Source organism: Halichoeres trimaculatus, unplaced genomic scaffold, assembly GCF_033239565.1.
Source record: "Halichoeres trimaculatus isolate MK-OKI-2021-1 unplaced genomic scaffold, fHalTri1.1 fHalTri1_scaffold_10, whole genome shotgun sequence".
In the NCBI taxonomy this organism is placed as follows: Eukaryota; Metazoa; Chordata; class Actinopteri; order Labriformes; family Labridae; genus Halichoeres; species Halichoeres trimaculatus.
The window spans coordinates 33,289,940-33,309,622 of NW_027437187.1; the positions used below are offsets into that span (position 1 = coordinate 33,289,940).

General features: G+C 40.0%; 1 protein-coding gene across 2 annotated transcripts in view; it reads left to right on the forward strand.

The window, feature by feature from the left end:
- cadps2 (Ca++-dependent secretion activator 2) overlaps window positions 1–18,636 on the forward strand; it is a 263,694-nt gene extending 245,058 nt beyond the window's left edge. For both annotated transcript variants that reach the window (XM_074677121.1, XM_074677122.1), the window contains 3 exons: window positions 938–1,045; window positions 14,296–14,400; window positions 15,069–18,636. In XM_074677121.1, coding sequence (XP_074533222.1) covers window positions 938–1,045; window positions 14,296–14,400; window positions 15,069–15,239 — 384 coding nt within the window. In that variant the 3' untranslated portion in view covers window positions 15,240–18,636. The remainder of the gene's footprint in view (window positions 1–937; window positions 1,046–14,295; window positions 14,401–15,068) is intronic.
- The last annotated feature ends 1,047 nt before the right edge of the window (window positions 18,637–19,683 follow it).

Here is a 19,683-nt window from a genome sequence, read left to right on the forward strand (position 1 = left end):
TAATCTCCTTTTCTGCAGTTTTTTACCTCTTTTTGGATGTTAAAGTATCCTCACTCCTTTCTGGGAGTAGATATGCCTCTGCTTCTTGGATCTCAAACTCAAATGTTGAGGCATTGCAGCTCACCGCCCCAGCATTAGCATGTGACAGTTTGTGTTTCTTTATAGAGAAAAGGTCACGACCCCACAGCTGAATCCCTCTCTAACCTTCCTCCTGCCTTTAAGTGAAGCCTGAAGGTTTCTGGGTTTCTTGCGGATCTATTTCCCTGCGTTTTCACGGGGGGCTCTGACGTGCCGTGCTCTGCAGCAGCACAACAAACCCCCCGGGGGGGCTGCTGCTGCACACGCGGGCTCAGAGGGAGCGGGTGTGAAAGATGTCAAAGCAATTACAATAAGCACTGCAGCTGTAATCTCCCCCGACAACGGGGAGTGTGAATGGACAGAGGTTTACACACTCCTCCTGCCTCTGGCCTCGCCGTGCCGCCACGCAGTGAGTGTTTCCTCTGGTGTTCATGTTCCTCCGAACACACAGAGGGAGATTATATTTTTACTCTCTTCACCCGGGAAGCCGCAGGTGATGCTGAATGTTTGTTCCCTGGGTGAAGCTGTTTTCTCCTTCATGAAAACACTCAGGAAACGTGACCGGGTGTTAGAGGAGATCACGCTTTAAAAAATGATTTAAACTCTGTGCATCGCTTTTTTTTCCTCCTTCATAAACTAAACCAGTTAATTCTGGGGAGTAATTACAACCATCATTTTCCCTTTTCCATTCCACTGTTATGAAACCTCCACTCTTGTAAGATTCAGACATGTTCCTCACTTCAACACCAGGCTCAGTGTGTTTGCTGTGACTATCAGACATTATTCTCCACATCCATCCATCCATCTCTTTTTTCTCTCTGAGTCGTCCTCAGTTCTGTCTGTGATCTGTCTCCTCCAGAAACCAGGGATGGATCTGGCTGACACCTACATCACCTTCGTACGGCAGAACCAGGACATCCTCCGAGACCGCGTCCAGGACGAGCAGTACATTGAGAAGGTGTTTGATGTAAGTCGTGAATCTTCTGCCTAACAGGTCGCCTTTATCTCATAAAAGAATGGTAGACGGCTCCCAGCTTTGAGAGACATCAGAGAATCTAGATAATTTCCTGATCCTAATCCATACTTTAAAATGAGAGTATCAGCGCCAATTTTATAGATTACAGGTAAGTGAGAAGAGAGATCTGTGTTTTCTCTGCTGAAAATGATTTCTGTGATTGATTTTGTAGTGATGGTGGACACTGGAGCCTAACTGTCAGACAGAAAAAGGACAGAAGAGCAGAAGAAAGATAAATAGGAGAGAGATAGAGCACGAGCTAAAGGCTAAAAGAGCTAAACTGTTTGTGCTAGCGTTGACTCCAACCCACAGTCAGCAGTTATTCTGCAGTGGTCTGTTCAAACTTGAGAGTGACGTTTGAGAACCAAAAACTCAGTTTCAAAACAATGAAACTGGAGTTTTCCAAAATCTTCACTTTGGCCGGAGTTTTCAGAAAACATTGTTTTCGTCCGTCAGTTGCAGCTAATACGCAGCCATTCAAATGTTTCCGGATGCCAGAGCTGTGAAGTAAAGTTAAATTTAATAAGAGCATGAATATAATACAGCGACTTTTCATTCCCTACATAATAACCTGAAGGTTTTTCTTCTGTTAACATTCATTAGGGAAGGATGAAAGCCAGCCTGATGCTGTAAACATAAAGTTTGGTCAATATCACTGTTTCCTTGTGAGTCAAACCACAATTTGTTTCTTTTCTTGGAACATTTTCTTCCTCTTTAAACAAGTTTCATAGAAACGCAGGCTGTGGACTTACACACAAACTTCAACAAAAACAGGATGTCCTTGGTGGAGAGAGCAGCAAGCTGAAGTCAAATAAGAAAGTGTGAAGTTAAAATCCTGAGATGCGGCAGAAAGCTGAAGGGAACTGTCCTTTTTAAGGTGCTTTAAAAGATGCAAACAAGAAAAAAAAAGTGTTTCTTCTTAACTTGAGATATTGTATGAAGAAAACAAACATTTCTTGGTAGACATATGTCAGCCGTGACCTGTGTCTGAAATATTCAGAACGGTGTTTTTGTAACTTTCCCTCAGCTGGCTGCGTGCTCTCCCGCAGCTCGAGGACATAAAAACAAAATCAGAGTCGACAATGGTTGTCTTCCTCAGGCTGTGCTCAGACAAAACCACGCTGGGAAGAGACATTTTCTCTTACTAAACACCGCAGGAAATTTTTTAGCTTTTTATCTTTCATGAAATATTTTCACCACTGGAATCCAGAAGGTAACTCGTGTTAATCTAAACAGACACAGACGGGAAATAGTCGAAGAATTTATCACTTCACTGAGAGTGTGTTCGGCTAAGTCAAGAAAATGATCAAAAACCAGACATAACATGATAAAATGAGGGTTTTTTTCACATGATGGGATGCAAACTTAACTATTTCTGGTCTCGTTAGCTTCATTTTTTATTTCACAGATATTGAATTTCATGTCTTTAATGGTTGTTAAGAATCAGATGTTGGTCGTGGTTTGAAGCAAGGACTGATCAATAAACGTGGTATTTTCATCCTGGAGTTCACTCTCTTGTCCAAAGTTTGTAAGTTATCATCTTAGTCTAAAAACTTGGGAAGGCAGGAAATGGAGGATTTCAAGGGTTGCTCCCTAACCCTTTTTTCCATTAAGCTAGTTCCAGAGCTAGTTTGGAGCATAATCAGGAACCACTTCTTTGCGTTTCGGTTAGGGTTAGGCAATATTTATCACGTACGGTATTATCTAAAATGTTGCATTAACAATATGAATTTTACACAATTGAGTATGACTGTTTTGAAAAAAATAAAAAATAAACAGACGGTGAATAGATGGCAAAGAAGAAGTACTTAAAAGTCCTCATTGCCTGAATGCTTGCCTCAGAAGCCAATCAGTGGACAGGGTTCAGTCACGTGACTCAGTGGAAACCAAATAACTACAAATGCTGTGTCCCAATTCAGGAGCTGCAGCCTACAAAGGCTGATTTTGAAAACCAATGACATCACAGCGACGTGTCGAAGCCTGTCCCATTTCAAAGGCTCCTCCAATTGCAGCTGATGAATCCTGCCTCCTTTTCGGGCGCCACAAAGGATTCGGTAAATCCTTCATAGCCTCACGTATCCCAAGATCCATTGCGTGTGAACGCCAAAGATGATGAACACAGCAGAACTCCAGAAGGAGTCCTGATTTATTCAGATGTGAGGGGTTTCTAACGACTACGTGATTGTGTTTCTAAAACATCAAAGAAGATTTTTTTCCACTGTGTAAAAATGTGTTGTTTGGGCTCTTTTTAAGTAATATACTGAGGAAAACAGTTCGTCTTTACAACTCTCCTAATTAAAAAAAAAAATGTTCATAAATGCAAATTCTCTGGGGGTAAAAAACTTACTTGGTGTAATTTTTATTCATCAGTTTTTACACAGAATTCAAAAAAGACATTAAATCATTTCAGCAGCTTGTATTTTATTTTATTTTTTTATCTATCATCCCCCAGCACTTAATCAAATGTTGAAAATGTACGTTGTTGCTTAACTCTTGTGTAAATGGTGGTTCTATACTCTATCAATAAAGAAAATAATAATAATAATAATAATAACAATCATAATAATAGTAATAAAGCAAAGTCAAAAAAATAGTTAAAAAATATTGTTTTAAATGTGAGGTTTTGGTTTACGTGTGTTTAAAAAGTAATGTAACACTAATGCTCCGTAGACCAGACCGTCTCAATTCAGTTCAGCCTCTCTGGTCTATGCAGCCTACGAAGGCCAGGTCCTTCAGAGGCAGCAGCCCCTGAATTGAGATACAGCCATAGTCGCACGTGGGAGAAAAAAGAAGGAGTTTCCTGTCTCAGCGGTTGATTTAATTTAATAGGGAGATGTTGGTCCACATCCCTCGCTGGAAATGGTTTGGAATGAGTGTTGCATCTTCACGGAGAAAGCGTTGGGAGATGTTTCTTGTGGTGGTTTTTCCATCTCTCTGTTCACTTTACGGAGTGTGCCTGTCTGTGTGTGTAAATGAGTGCACGTGTTTGTGTGTCTGTGAACATTTTGGAGCGGAACTTTGTTGTGCGCAAAACAACACGAGCAGAAATGTGAACGCAGCGAGGGAACTCTAAATCTCTTCTGCTGTGGTCTGGTGCCATATGGAAAATAAACATAAATGGACTTCCAAGGCGGATGCCTCGTTTGGGGTCGGCTGCTCCCACATACAATGGTACGGGAAACACTGTCATTGTTAAGTGGCCATAGAATACTGTTGGGCAATATTTTACAGAGATATATGAAGCACTTGAAAAAAAATTAAGAAGAACTGTTGTTCTGAAATTCTGTGTCTATCCATAGTTTTCCACTTGGTAGGTGAGTAGTTTTACAGAAGTTGTTGTCCAATATAGTCAGAATACCGTTATCGGAAAAATTGAAAAAATAATCGAGATATATTTATTTGCCCTTATTTCTCACCCCTAGTAACACAAACTCCTTGCTGGACTAAAAGAAAGAACCTCCTACATCAGGGACTGGAGGCAGACTTATCATGGCCTAAATTACACCATGCAAATCTGAACTGTGGCTGAAGAGAGCCCCAATAAAACTATTAATAGCACCAAAGTGTCCCAAATTGGTAGGGTTAAGGAGCTTTCTTTACACTTAAGGTGTTTTATTCATTGTTTTATTCAAGTTTCATTCAAACATCCTGCTTTTGCTCTCCATACCAACACCTGATTGGTCAATACTGCTTGGACTGCAAACATATGAGCAGAAAAGAAGGTCACTTCTCAGATTCTACATTTACAGGAGGATGGAGATATTTAAAACCTGGGTTTGTGTGTAAGGGTGTTTTCTAGATCCTTTCAGATTCCCACTAAAAGCTCGTATGAGAGTATACTCAGTGATAAAAATCCGAGCTCACAGCCGGGTGTTTGTACTGTTGCTGTGAGGTTTGATTTTTCGTTTTTCGGAGCAGCAGCAGGTCGCTGTGAGGCTGAAAACAACGACTGCTTCTGTTGACCCGCTTATCACTTAGGAAACACCGAGAGCCGCCGGCTCACTCTGCAGGATGCGAGCACCCCTCCAAACCTCAACCTACCTGTCCATCTACTGCTTTCCCTTTCCCACACACACACACACACACACACACACACTCCAGGATACAGATTTATAGGAATATTTTAGCACAGTTGCCAAACACGCCTCAGCTCGCTGATGTGAGTCAATGCAGCGAACATGGCGGCTCAGACCTTCGCACACATTAGCAGCACGAAGTCAAGCGATGGATTTCTGCCACCTGCCGCCTCCTCTGAGGCTGTGCTGAGCCGTGTGTGTGTGTGTGTGTGTGAGTGTGTGTGTGAGTCTGTGTGTGTGTGTGTGTGTGAGTGTATGTTAACAGTGTGTGTGTGAGGATGAAGACAATGAGTCTAATGGAACTCAGAAGCGCCCAGTCATGCACCAAGGAGGAGGTGGCGATGGGGCCTCAGTGTGTCTGAGTGTGTGTGTGTGTGTGTGTAACAAAGAAAGTGAACCCCACACTCATGCTGCCGCTTTCGTCAAATTTAAGGAGCCTTTTCTTTAAATTGAAGGTTTTGCGACAGATATAACAAAGACGGAGGCTGTTAAAGCGACGCATCAGCTGTGGACACGTTCTGGGTTTCTTTTTTCTGCGTGTGCATGCTCACGAGCGCCCGTCTGTCAATTTGTCTTCGAGTGCTCACCGTGGAACGTCTTTGTTTGGATGACAAGTGTAATAAATGTCCACACAAACACACACACACACACATACACACACACACATACGGCTTCATCATCTTCACATAACGAGCCAGATCACCTTGATGAAGCGTTTTATGAGGAAACAAGCTGGAACAAAAAAGATCGGAGATCGGGTGAAATTAGACCTGTTTGAAGACATTTTCTCATGATACTCGGCCTGTTCATTTTTATTTTGTGCATCTTGTGCACAACAGTTATTCATCTTGTGCGCTTATGTTGCATTTTGTGCACAAAATAATATATTTTTTTTTTATCTTATTCTGCTTTTCCTTGTTATAAAAAACTTGATCATTTTATTTTTTGAACCACTTCTTCTTGTTGCTGCTGTGCTCTGAAAATCCCTGTAAGGTTTTTTTTATCGCAGGCCAGTGAAGGTCACCATGTTAGGAATGCTGCTTCAAAATCTTCAAAAAGGAAAAGTTATAATATTATTTAACATTTTTTCAGTTTGAAAGAAATAAAAATAGCACATTTAGACCAAAAACATACCCGTCCCAGGCTGAGAAGCCGTATAAATCAGATGTGAGAGCAGGCGTTTTAACATGGCTGTCAATGGGGATTTCTCAATTTTTGGAGCCAGCCTCTAGAGGACACCCAAGGAACTGCAACTTTCTTGCACTTTGCATTGGTTTTACTTTAAAACACATGAAGTTTCTGCTAGCTACTCCATCAAATACATTTCTTGCTGTAAAGCAGCGCTGTTCAATCAGTGGCCCGTAGACCACATGTGGCCCAAAAGCCATCCTTGAGTGGCCCGAAAGCAGCTGCCAGGTGATTGGGATTCAGGAAAAGAAAACATCAAGAAAACATCTCTTGCTAACACTGACAAGTTCTTACAAAAATTCCAACATTATTTCAAATATTGACCGCAACACCTATCGCAACCTAGTAGCTAACCCACAATGCATTGTGTCATTGAGCAGGTATGTTGTATGAAAAGTTAGCATTAGCAGAACTACACAGGTGGAAATATCATGTCTCTTTCCAACCTGAAACTAAAAATCAGCAACAAAAATTTGTCACATTAATCCTTCATAGAATGAAAAGTATTTATTTATGTGTTTTACCACCAAATCCAAAATCTAAACCAGTGTGTTTGCTCTGCAATGAGTGCGTCACAGTACTGAAGGATGATAATGTCCAAAGACAAGATAATTGGAAGACATTTGGGACCATGCTGCTGCCAGAGCTCATCTCTCAGTTGCAAATCTGCTAGCACAGACTCCCTGATGAAGGCTCAGTGCAGAAACATGTAGAAGTGTGTTTTCAGGGTCAACATGACTAAATCATTAAAATGGCGTGTAAACTGTTCTCAAAGAGTTGCTTGTATTAGATTAGATTTCTCAGACCTAAACTTAAACTCTTTTTGGTTCCAGGAACTATATATTTATATTATATATAAATATATATATATATATATATTTTTCCAAAACTTCTTATTTTTGTATTTCACAAACAGTTTTTTATATTTAATGTTTTTTAATTCTTTTTTAAGTCAGCTATGATAATGTTGTTGACTCAAAGTGCATGCTGAATATTTTGCTTAGAAATTTTTTGTTTGTGACCCATGTTGTCATGCTTTTTTTTTTTTTTTTGTGGTAGACCAGACAGTTTTTGATATCTTTACCAAAAAGTAATATATTTTTAATTTGATGACTTTAGAAGCTTTGTGCCATTGCACATCCTCAAGCATCCCTATAAACCTCCCTGACGACGATATTTCACAGTGTTTTGATCAACTTTATAGACATACATATTTATATATATATATATATATATATATATATATATATATATATATATATATATATATATATGATTTTTTTTAGTATTTTTGATTTCATATATATATATATATATATATGTTTTAATATACAATTTTTATTTTTTTATTTGTTAAAATATATAAAGAATAAAGAAATAATAATTGTATATAAAAACAGTAATATAAATATAAATATGAAATCAAAAATACAAAAAAAAATACAAAAAATATATATATATGTATAATTTTTTATTCATTTGGTTTTGTTTAGGACTCGGAATGTTAAAGAATGAGTAAGAAACAAACTCTTAGGATTCAGGCTACTTTTTTTTTTACTTTAAGTCTTTTAAGATTTGATTTAAATAATCAGAATATATGTGAGTTGTTCCTTCAGCATCAGGGAAGCACCCCCAGTTCCTCATGTTGACAATCTTTCTGACACACTGAATGCAGACACCCTCACACCCTCCCCCCTCTCCTTACATATTGTCTCCATCTGTTTTCACTCTCGTCCTCTAATCAGCTCAATTAAGAAGTGTCTTCATACTCAATTTCCACGGCAGTTAACGCTGCCCGCGAGCATCCGTCAGAAAGCTGATTAGCTGCGTTCAGGAAACTCAAAATAAAGGCTGTTGAAGACAGGGAGGAGGAGCAGGGGAAGGGAGGAAACCACGAGAAGTAATCACAGGAGCAGAAAATTTTAATTTCAACATCACAGAGCATCTGTCAACTCAGAGCGCAAAGCAGTGTTTTACAAGATGATTAAAATCCAAGTACGGACAAATCAGCTCCGAGAATGAGAAGCAAGATGGGTTTATTAGTGCGGCACATTTTATACTCCAAGACTATTTAAAGTATACGATCCTCACAGTGAGAAGCCTACGCTGAAAGCATGACAGCTGGTTAACAGCTGTAAGTCATCCACTGAGCACAAAGCATCACTTCTCTTGACATGTACTGACACTTTGAGAAAATTACAACAAAGCGTAGATTACATATAAAAATAAAAACCAATGAAGACAGACGTTAGTGCGCAAGTTAGACCAAAGGAAGTTTAATAACAACTGTCACATGCGTATCTTCTCTGTTGTCTGACATCGAAGATTGAAACTCTTGAAGTGGTTTTTAAATAGTCTCACGTTTTGCTTTTTACGTATGCCCCTGTTCATAATCTGCAGGGTTAAAATGAGATCATCAGCACCAAAATAAGTTATTTTTACGTAGACCAGGTCTGTTCAAACTTGAGAGTCTATCAATAAAATGAAGAGTGAGGTTACGTTAGCTCTAATTGGTAGATGACTGGCAGGACATAACCAGGATTCACTAACGTTATATGTTACAGACACAACTCAGAGCAAAGGGTCTGTGAGGAGAGCTAAATATAGCCGGCTACTAAACTATGGTACAAACTGACAAAGTTTGCTTGTTGTCACGCTAACACCCCACCACATTCTTAGCAGTCTGAGCTCCTGTAGCTCTTCTGTTGGATCTGCGAGCTGGCTTTCACTCCCCACACCCATCAATGAGCCCTGGCCACACATCCCCCTTTTGTTAGTCACTTGTTTTGTGCTCAAACTTTGGATAGGTACTGATCTGATCTGATTGCAGAATTTAGTAGCTTGTGCTTCATTTTCTTCTTGAAATCCACCTTGAAATCCTGCCCCCTGTTGGAATCAGGATAATCCTGTCTTTTTGGGATCAAAGTGATCCAAATCCACCTGAAAAGTTCCGAACAACACAAAATGAAGGTTTGATCCGGATTAAAACTAGGATTGGATTACCTGATCTAATTCGATTTTGGGATCCTTCTTTCACCTTTTAAACAACATATTTTCTGGTCTTAAAGGTCTCATATTCTGCTCCTTTTCTGCAGTTTAATATGGATCATTGATGTCTTCATGAAATGTTAGTAACATGTTTTGGTCCAAAAAGCCAATAAATCAAGCACAGCAACATTGTTTCCAGGCTCTCATAGCCCCTCTGTTCAGAATGCTCTGATTTAGTGGGCGTGGCCTTCATATGTAAATGAGCCACCGCTGATACCGCCCCGCTCTTCCACGTCACTGAGAGCGGCGCCACGAGCTCCGAGTGCACAATGTTTAGAAAACAGCGAAGCTCGTTTACCGTAACATGACGGGCTAAAACAACAGGCTAACCGTAGTTACAGTTAGCATCCTGAAGCTAACACAGAGACAGGGGGACACTGAGGAAAAGCTCTTCCATCTGCTCCACAGCACACAGCATTTAAAATACTCACATTTCCAGGGTCCCAGGTTTGTTGGAGGATGGTTGGTAATGCGCCTGGATTCAGGACCAGTCTATTGGCTAGCCCTCTGTTGGACTGTCCAAAGTTGGAAAAGCAGTCGGCCGTGAAGTGACTAGCACACACATGCACAGTTTTACTGAGTGTAGCTGGCACATTTCCTTGATAAATAAACTCTAGCTACTTAGTCTTGTCTTCTTCTGAGATGGGAAGCTTGTGCATGGAACTATGTGACTGTTTACAGCCAAAAACAAAGCAATGAGGAGTGGGCGGAGACGGGGTTTGGGGTCTTTGCTCCGGTGGACCAATCAGGTCAGACTTGCTCCTGATTGGTCAAAAAAGTGAATCGCTTACGTCGGCAAATCCCCAAAATCCAAACAGCTCGTTTTAGGTCAGCATTTTACATTCACAAGCACTACTAAGTACAGGTTTTGTCATTAAATATCACATTTTGTGGGCTGGGAGAAAATCCAGAGACCCACAAATTTCACCAAAAGACTTGATAAAGTGATTTTTGCATAATATGGGACCTTTAATTCAATCTGATAACTAAAATCCGATTGGATTACCTTTGAACAACTGGCCCCTTATGTTGAAAAGTGAAGCAAACACAGACATGCAAATAAAAAAAAAAAATAAACTGCAATTCCTCAGGTGTCCACTTGGAGCTGACCCCAAAAGTGAAGGTATCCCTATGAACACCCATGGTGAAATGAACATGTTACCGGCAGAATAAAACAGGTTGATAGAATGGTTCAGAGACGGTTTCAGCTTATGTGGCTCATGTCTTATGTTGAGCAAGCTATCAGGGGACAGACTGATTAATAACGGGTCTATTTTGACTCCTAGAGTTGGCACAAATTTGCACAAAAAGGGGCGAGGATAAGTAGACCGACGTGATTGGGTTGCCTGATTTTAGGCTGATTAAGGGTCAGAATCCCAATTTCCAACCCTTCTCTAGAAACCAGTGGGTGACGTCCATGTTTCATACCATTAATGCACTGTAATTGCCCCATCCCATACCTTCTTTCTTTAATTTATCTTCTAATCTTTTCCCATATTACCAATCTGAACACCATAAAGAGAGATTTCTAAAGAAGAACCTCAGCTCAGTAAGAGAAGTCAGATTCTTTTCTTCATTTCCTCAATCCAAGCGATGTAGACAATCTGTTGACTCTCCAGAGTAAAGGTAAGACCAGAGAGCAATCAGCCGCTGTGTTCTTTTTACCTGAGCAGAAAAAGAAATAAAAAGAAGGACCTGGTATTGAATTAGAATCCTCATTTGTAAATTAGCATGAATTTTCTCTGATTTAGTTGTCACTTTGCCGCTGCTTAGACTGGCTGAAAAACAGCTTCATTACTCTGATATAATTACACCGAGCCGTGTGGGGTCGGAGTTCACTCCCACAATAGATGAAATCAAATATTTGCGTGACCCAGGGATGATCACGAACGTGTTTTAGCTTTTGTCAAGTGCATGAAGTCACCTTTGGACTGTTTTTCTCTGGTAAATTGGTAGGTAATTACAGTTCTTGTCGGTGTGAAATTAAGTCTGCCGGCAGCTCTCCAAGCAGATCTGAGTATTACGGGTCATTACTGTGTCAGAGCAATTTCCCTGAGCATTCTTGTTTGACTGGAAACTGAATAAAGCCACCCGATGTGTGCATTTTACCAGCAGCGCGTGAAGCAGTAAGTGAGGAAACGCTCTGCAGGTGAGAAAAGGTGCGTTTGATTTCCCTGCAGCTGTGGCCTGGTGGAGGAAGGTGTGAAGGGAGAGCGTTTAATGAATCTCACAAAGATAGAAACAGATTTATTTTTCCTCTCCGTGGCGGGTCAAAGCAGAGCCGCGAACTCTTCCCTTTTACATGCAGCATTCAGGAGATCTGCAGTAAATCGGTGCCGTTTTGAATAAGAAAAAAAAATATAGAAAATATTTTTTCCTCTGAGTTTGCTGCACGTTTGCTGACCCTGTGTTGTGGTGTCATCTGTGTTTCAGAGGCTGTCAGAATGCAAACGTTGAACATCTGAAACCTCTGACGCCCAACTCACAGAGAAGACAACTGTTGAACGTCCTTTCTCATAACATCTGTTTTATTTATGTTTTTTTTTTTAAATAGCTGTTTCAGTCATTCAGAGGTTTGTGTGGATTTCTCTGATTCAGTTAGATTTTTCTTTAATAAGATGTTTGTAGAACTCTAAAATGTTCCAGATATTTATTTTTTCCTCTCATTTATAGAAATTACCAACAAATCCTAAATACGGTCAGCAAAAGTTCCACGATAGTCCACAAAACTGTGGATCAATTAAATCAATTAAAAAATGTAATCTGATTAATTACAGTAGAGGCTGCAGTTAATCAGGAATAATTATGGATACAAATACTTATAATTACCGTAAAACCTAGAATGTAGGCCCACCAGCAAAAAATTGAGACACTTCAAAGGGAAAAAAAAGATTTGGGCTGTTTTCCTTAATAAAGAGTACATTGTGTTCAGCAATGTGACATTTCCGTGCAGCCGTGTAGCTCCAACTTGAACCATCAGAGTGTCATTGCCACTCTAGTTGTGTTGGACAGACTATTTTTGCAATTAAACCAGAAAACAAAAAAGGTTCATTTAGTTTGTAGTCAACTTTGTTTAGGATTTTAAGTTGCCATTCAGATTTAAAGTGAAGCCTGGGATCTAGAAATGAAATTCGGTCTGGTAAAATGACTCCCACTCCTGTTCCGCTCCCATTTTTTCCCTTCTTTAAGTTTTTAGGCAACACATTGAATTTGCTGTAATTTCCTCCCCATTCTCTTCTAGGTTACTTTATCTTTTGCAGCTCAATTTAAAAATCTATGGCAACAGGTAGAGTTTATCTGTGGTAAAATTTGTGGCCATTCATTGCTTCAAGCCAAACAAAAATGCCTTCCTTAAGGTCTTTACACACTGAGTCAGTTTTTTTCGTAACTTGCACATGTTAAAAAATAAATTCAATCCCATGTTATGTCAACACTTGCTCCAAAACTTTCATCTGTCGTTATTTTTTTCGGGACAGGTTCGATTTCTTACCAGCTAGTTCACTGGGTAGTTTGACTATTCAGAGACGCCGTAGGCTACTTGCAACATCACATTTTCACATTTTCTGACACACTTTCTCTATACATTTCGAGCAATGTTTAGCTGATGGATGAAGACTTGTGTATATATTTGTGTGTGCACATCCCACAAACTTACGGACAGCCACTGCCTATGATCATTTCCTTAAACACTGCTTGATGATTCAATTTTTCGCGTACAGCAAATTTTCACAATTAATACAAAATAAACGCTTTGGATTCAGTGTGCAAGGTGTCTGTGGATGATGTTTTTTATAGATTGCAAATCTAAAAGAAACATCCCAAAAAAACAGACTCAGTATGCAAAGACCTTTAGTATAATAAACCCAAAAATATGAAGTTGAATTTTACTTATTCATAAAGCAACTGTTACTATTAAGCGTGGAAAATACTTTTATGTTTAAACTGTTTAAAAAAAAAACTGCAACATGCAAGAGAGCTGTCACCAGCAAACAAAAAGTGCATGAGAATACCTTCACAATTCACAGCACCTCAGCTTTTGGAAAAGAAAAAAAGTGCATGTGATGCAAATATTGAATAAAAATAAAACTGCCACATCAGGCTACTTTACCGTTCCCATTCATGCTGCATAGCAGTTTTTAGCACACCGGGTTCTACGCCAGTGTTTACTTCCTCCATTCTTTTTCTGTTCTTTTGTAAATTCCGGTGGAGGTCAGTGACCAAGAGAACTGTTGGCTTCTGGGAAGTGTAGTTCTTTTCACTTGTGTTAAAGTGTGGGCTTGTTACCTCCACCAAGGAGGTTAGGTTTTTGGGAGAGTTTGTTTGTTTGTTTGTGAACAACATAACTCAAAAAGTAATAAACAGATCTTGATGGAATTTTCAGAAAATGTTCGAAATGGGATAAGGAAGAAGTGATTAAATTCTGGAGGTGATCTGGATCACCGTCTGGATCCAGGACTTTTTTCAATGATTCTTTATCATTGTGAGATAGGGCCGTTTTCACTGTATGTGTATATAACTCCACCATAAATGGTTGGATTGCTTTGCAAAACAATACAGGACAAGGTCACCATAATTTCTGACGGATGTGAAAGTACAATCCAGATCCTGGCAATATTCTGGATACTAAGATCTGGATATGAAATATGAACTGGGTCATCATAATTTTCAACACTGTCAGGAAACAAATTATCATATAAACCTGCAGCTAACACCAAATTGTAGCAGACAGTCTGCTGAAAGGGAGTATAACATTAAAGTAGGACTTAAGTGTTGGTGACAATCACAAACTGCTTGATGGAGGTCTGGAGGCCCCTTTAAAAATGATGCATTCAAGCAAAAAGATATACATCTGAGCACATCGGTTTACAATCTGCTTGATGTTTCTTGCAGCAATGGTACACTGGCTCCATGAAGGCAGTGTGTGTTTGGCTGACGGACAGACTGGACCTGCAGCTCCACATGTACCAACTGAAAACACTCATCAAGATTGTTAAGGTGAGCATACATTAAAAATTATATATATATCAGACAAAAGTCATGTTCTGTTTAACATTTCTAAGCAAAAAAGGCATATTTTCTTGTTTTTGCCGACCAGATTCCAGAAGTCTTTTTTGCTGCACTTTGAAAAGAGCTGCAGTGAAAAAATCTGATGCTAAGATTTTTTTCTGTTTTTAAGATCTTTTTTAAAAAAGGCATCCTAAAATGAAGCTCTTTCATGCTAAAACAGTCACTCTGACTAGAAGGATAGGAAGGAAAAACTAAAGACGAGTCAAACCGCTCTCAAGTGTCCTTGAAAGCAGCGTCAGCGATGTGAGGAGGCGTTGAGACACGAAAGAGAAAACTGCTCAACTGTGCGCTGCTTCTGCTCGCCGCTTTTGTCTTTTCACAGTTTGCTAATGTACAGAGACGTGCGAGTTTAACTTGAAAGCAGCAAGACAATGAATGATAATGGCTAAAAACCCCTCAGATGCTTCAGTCTGCCTTCCCGGTCCGACACATAAAAGACTCGTCCTTGAGCCTCAGTCTTTACGCTTTTGTCCGATCGGCAGCCTCCACCTCCTCCCTCTCGCAGCATTCCTAAGACGCTCTCTGTTTTTCCCTCCCTTCTCCATTTACCTACCACCACCCCTCCCTCCTGTTCACCCCGTCCACCCCTCCAACAGAAGACCTACCGTGACTTCAGGCTGCAGGGCGTCCTGGATGGCACGCTGAACAACAAGAGCTACGAGACCGTCTACAACCGACTGACGGTGGAGGAAGCAACGGTGGCTGTGAAAGCGGGCGACGGCCTGCAGGGCATCAGCATGAGAGACAGTGATGAGGAGGACGATTAAAGTCACACAAACACACACTCCTTACTTTCCTTTACCTGCTGACTACCTGAGTACCATCCTTTGAAAATGATCAGGACTTTTATCACATGTAGCGTCACGTGTCCCCCTCTCAGACCACAGACCATGAAAAACGTAGGTGACATTACTGAAAATGAGGAGTTTTGAAATGAAGTTTAATCAAAGAGAAAATGGCGTTTTCCCAAACAGAAGATAAAAACTGTCTTATATTCTGTGTCCAAATCTCTGCTCTTTAAATAAGATGATGCACCTTATCTGTTCAAGGATTTTACCCTTCGTGATTGAGGCCACGTGCCGCTCACAACCTCAGCACCAGGCGGATGAAAGATGTAGAGACACAATGAGCGTCAACTTCTAATTTTCTCAGAAGTAGATGAAGTTATTCAACAAGTAAGGCAGAGTTTTGCTTGATACAAAACACCTTTTCTTGAGTTGAAATAGGGATCTGTAGAATCTATTTTTTGAAGATAGCAAGCTAAAAAAAGTGCGTCTTAAAGATGCAAACAGAAAAAAATCTAACCGAGCCATTTTGGATCCCAAAGTGAGGATTGTAAAATGACTTCCAGATTAAAAAACTATATACATTTCATATTTTATCTATTACACTAACAAGGTGAATGAAAATAATGTGAAAACTGATATCAAATCATGCAAATTGGAAACATTAGAATTGTTTTCAACATCTGAAGACCCCATCATCCCCAAGCTAGGATGACGACAAAATGAGATTTAGATAATTTTGGAACTAGGAAGTTTGGGATCGCCTTATCCAAAAAGCTCTTAAGAGACCAACAGGAGAGTGTGTGAGTGTGTTAGAGACAAACAGATCGAAGCGTACCAGAGCTATCGTCCAGCTAAAAGCCTTTGACAGCACTAAAAAGGCGACATTTGGATGTTTTTTTGGGCCAATTCTTACTTTGTCATACTTAAAAATGATCTAGATCATGAAAGGATGAACGTGGCTTAGGCTTATAAATGTTAGCTTTATGGCTAAAATTAGCTTCTTTGCTGAAAAGAAATGTATTACATTCACAAAGCACACATTTTGGGTCTTAAGTTAACTGTTAGTTATAACTGCAGAGGAAGAAAACACTAAATTCACACAGTTGAAGGATAAAGCTAGAAGTTAGTTTTCTGATACTGTCAACAATTCCACTTTAAAAGACTAAAACCATCATTGAAGTCTACGTAAAGCTTTTTTTTCCAACATAGCTGGCCTTAGATGGAGGAAGATCATGTCTTTATCTGTGAGTGAAGTCCTGATCAGGTAAAGGTGAACACTCAGGTGGTACCATGCCCATCCCTGACCCTAACCCAGCACTTGCTCATCGCCCGTGCACTGCTGTACATACACGAGTGAGAATGTACTCCCAACAGGAACTGGAGGTGAGGCGAGGCTTCTGAAGGACTCTCTGTACGGTGCTGAGACAAACCTCGTCCTCGCCCTCTCACCTGCAGGACGCGAAGGAAGCCCCGCCCACGCCCTCCTCCACGAGCAGCCATACACTAATTGATGTCACTTTGTACAGTAGAGCTCAGCGGTGGTTGTCAGTGCAGCTCTTTCTGGTTTTGTTGTAGCGATCACAACCCACACTTCAAGAATTGACGCTTCTTTTTGTCACTTGCTCTTCTGCAGAAACCAGGTGTATCAGTATTTGACCAGGAGCTTGGAGTTGTAAGGTTAAGTTTTCAGTTTAAGTGGCTTGAATGAAACCAATCTATCGTCTGATAATGAGACGTGTACCTGGATTCAATCGCCAATTTTAGCTAATTCTAGCTAATAGTTGTTAGCGCTACATTTAGCAACTTTAGCAGCAACCGTATGTTCAGATCAAAGGTGAATCAAAATTTGTTCCTTTTTGGGGAGTCTCAGCTTCACTGTAACTAGTCAGTTACAAAGACGCTTCACTCTGGCGTACTTCAGTAAGATAAACCAGGGAAAGAAACAAATTACTTGATTAGTTTCCATGAAATATCTACTAAGTTCGATGAAATATGAGGCTTGGATCTCATTTGTTATCCCTTAAAGCAGTGTTTGTCTCTGACTGTTTTTGAAGGAGCCTTAAATGACTCTTAGCCAAGACCTTTTTGAACCATTTTTATGCGCAATATTGTTAAAGAGGGGGTATTGTGCTTCCTTATATTTTAAACATCGGTATAAAACAACATTTCTGGATCTTCGTACTAAATTTGCAAAGATGTTCAAACCTCTATATGTCAAAATGTTGTAGAAATCCCTGAATCTGTCTGTCAAAATAGCACAACATCTCCACCAGACTAGCCACGGTGGCCAATCAGAGGAAAGGGGGTTTGTGGAGCTGGGAGCCTTAAAGAGACAGCAGCGAAAAACAAAGTGTTTCTGATTCAGGCTGAAATAAGAGTTTTCTAAAACAAAAACATTGCAAGTATGCTACTTCTGGGCACCAGGAAGGCGATGTAAAGCCTAAAACAGCACAATACCCCCTCTTTAATAGTCTTAAGAGGTGGCTGCAAAATAAATTCAACCGTTTCTCGGTTTGTCCAGTCTTTCTCAGCAGCATCAGTTCATCTTTAAGCTTTTTTAAGGCCAATAAGGTTGTCCTTTTAGACCCAAACAAGGAAATCTTTGAAAGTCTTTTCACATTATTATTTTTTATTTCTCTCTCTTAATGTATCTGCAGAGAAACTCTTACAACTCCAAGCTTTTAAACAAAGAAAAACCTTGCTGCTGTTCCCAAATCTGAACCATCCAAAGCTCAAAATTTCCTCAACAGCCACTTGACAACGAGATCCAAAAGGATCTAAAAAGAAAAAAAAAGAAATCTTCTCATTATGTGTTAAAGTTTAAACACTTTAAAGAGTTTCTGGGTTATTCAAAGGTTGAAAGAAGCATTTTACACAGAAAAACACGTTTTCACCTCTTTTAAAGTTTTTAAAATGCTGCGAAAGTCAGTTAGAGGAATAAATGTTGGAACTACAGGTTGAAGTAGTTGCAGATCTGCTGCCATCTCCGTTCATTGTGATATTTACTGTTGTGAAGATAATATTGAGCTGTAGAGTGATATGGTCGTACTGCCTGATGTGCATCATATCCAACATCGATCAAAGTCTTAGAAACGTGCCAACAAACTGGAACATTCCAGACCTTTTGAGCTAAAGCGGATTGGTTCTTAATCTGATCCGCTCTGAACGGAGGCTGTGCGTCATCGCCGCTGCTCATTCAGTCGCCACCGTCTGTTTGTGTTGTCGTTGAGAGTAAAACTGTAAAATCAGTGTAGGCCTCGATCGACTGTGTGCAACAACCTGCTGTTTGTTTCAAGCGTCTGATTCAGTTTGTGTCAGTGCAGTTCAAAGGCCAAAAACGCAAAGGACAAAAAGTATATTTATATCGTCTCATTGTGCACCTGTTTTTGTTCAGGTGTCTTATCTGAGTGTCACAAATAAAAGTGTTTTTAAAGCATCTGTGTCCTCACCTTGTGGTTTATGGTCCATGCTTTCACACCAAGTCTTTATTTTGTGCCGCTGACGTCTATTGACGGGGTCTAAATGAACTTGTCAATCAAAATCCAGCTCGTAAACTACTGTGGGTGAGAGCGGTGGGCTCTTTGGATGAGAGCTCAGCATGGATATGAGGAGAAGATGTGAGATGACAGAGACATAGCAAGACGCTGCAAGTCAGAAAAGTTCAGGCAGCTCACGCTCCAACTGAGGATGTGTCGCGGTAGTTCAGAGAGAAAGAGTGGCGCCATCGTGAGAAAAGACGACAGAGATCATGGAGAGGACCAAAGGATGGAGCACCAGAGATCAAAAAAAGTTTGTTTTGTCTGTTTTTTGGATCAAAAACAAGAAGAGAGATGTACAAGAAGAGAGTCCACTCTTCCTAGGTAGTTTTGGTGTTTACATCGTCAGAGGAAACAAGATTATTTAGGTCTTGACACTTGTTCAAGATGCTCTGAAAATGGCTGAGCCAATGAGTTAGAACAAAATTCTGAAAACTCCAGCCAAAGTGAAGATTTTAGAAAACTCCAGTTTCATGGTGTTGTGTAGACACCAGGAAATGGAGTTTTTCGGTTCCCATACGTCACAGCTGAATGACGGGAGCTCATTCTGATTGGCTGGCACAGGTTTCACGCCTGAAATACTGCGAGTTGCACTCATGGGCGGATTTGTCCGCTGCATGTGGACGAAAGTATATTTAAAAACAAATTAAGGGGGGTAATATTTGTTTTTGAAAATGTCTGACTATGAGTGGACAAGGCCTCATGGCTAAAATACACCGGATGTGCAACCATGCATAAATTAATTGCAGGGGAGATCAAGTGGGACCGGAAGTTTCATTTCATTTCATTTATTCATTTATTTGATGAGGACAGTGCACATCAATCAACAATTTCGATAAACACGTCATTGTAAATATGCCGGAATTAGCACAATAGCTAGTTTTCAT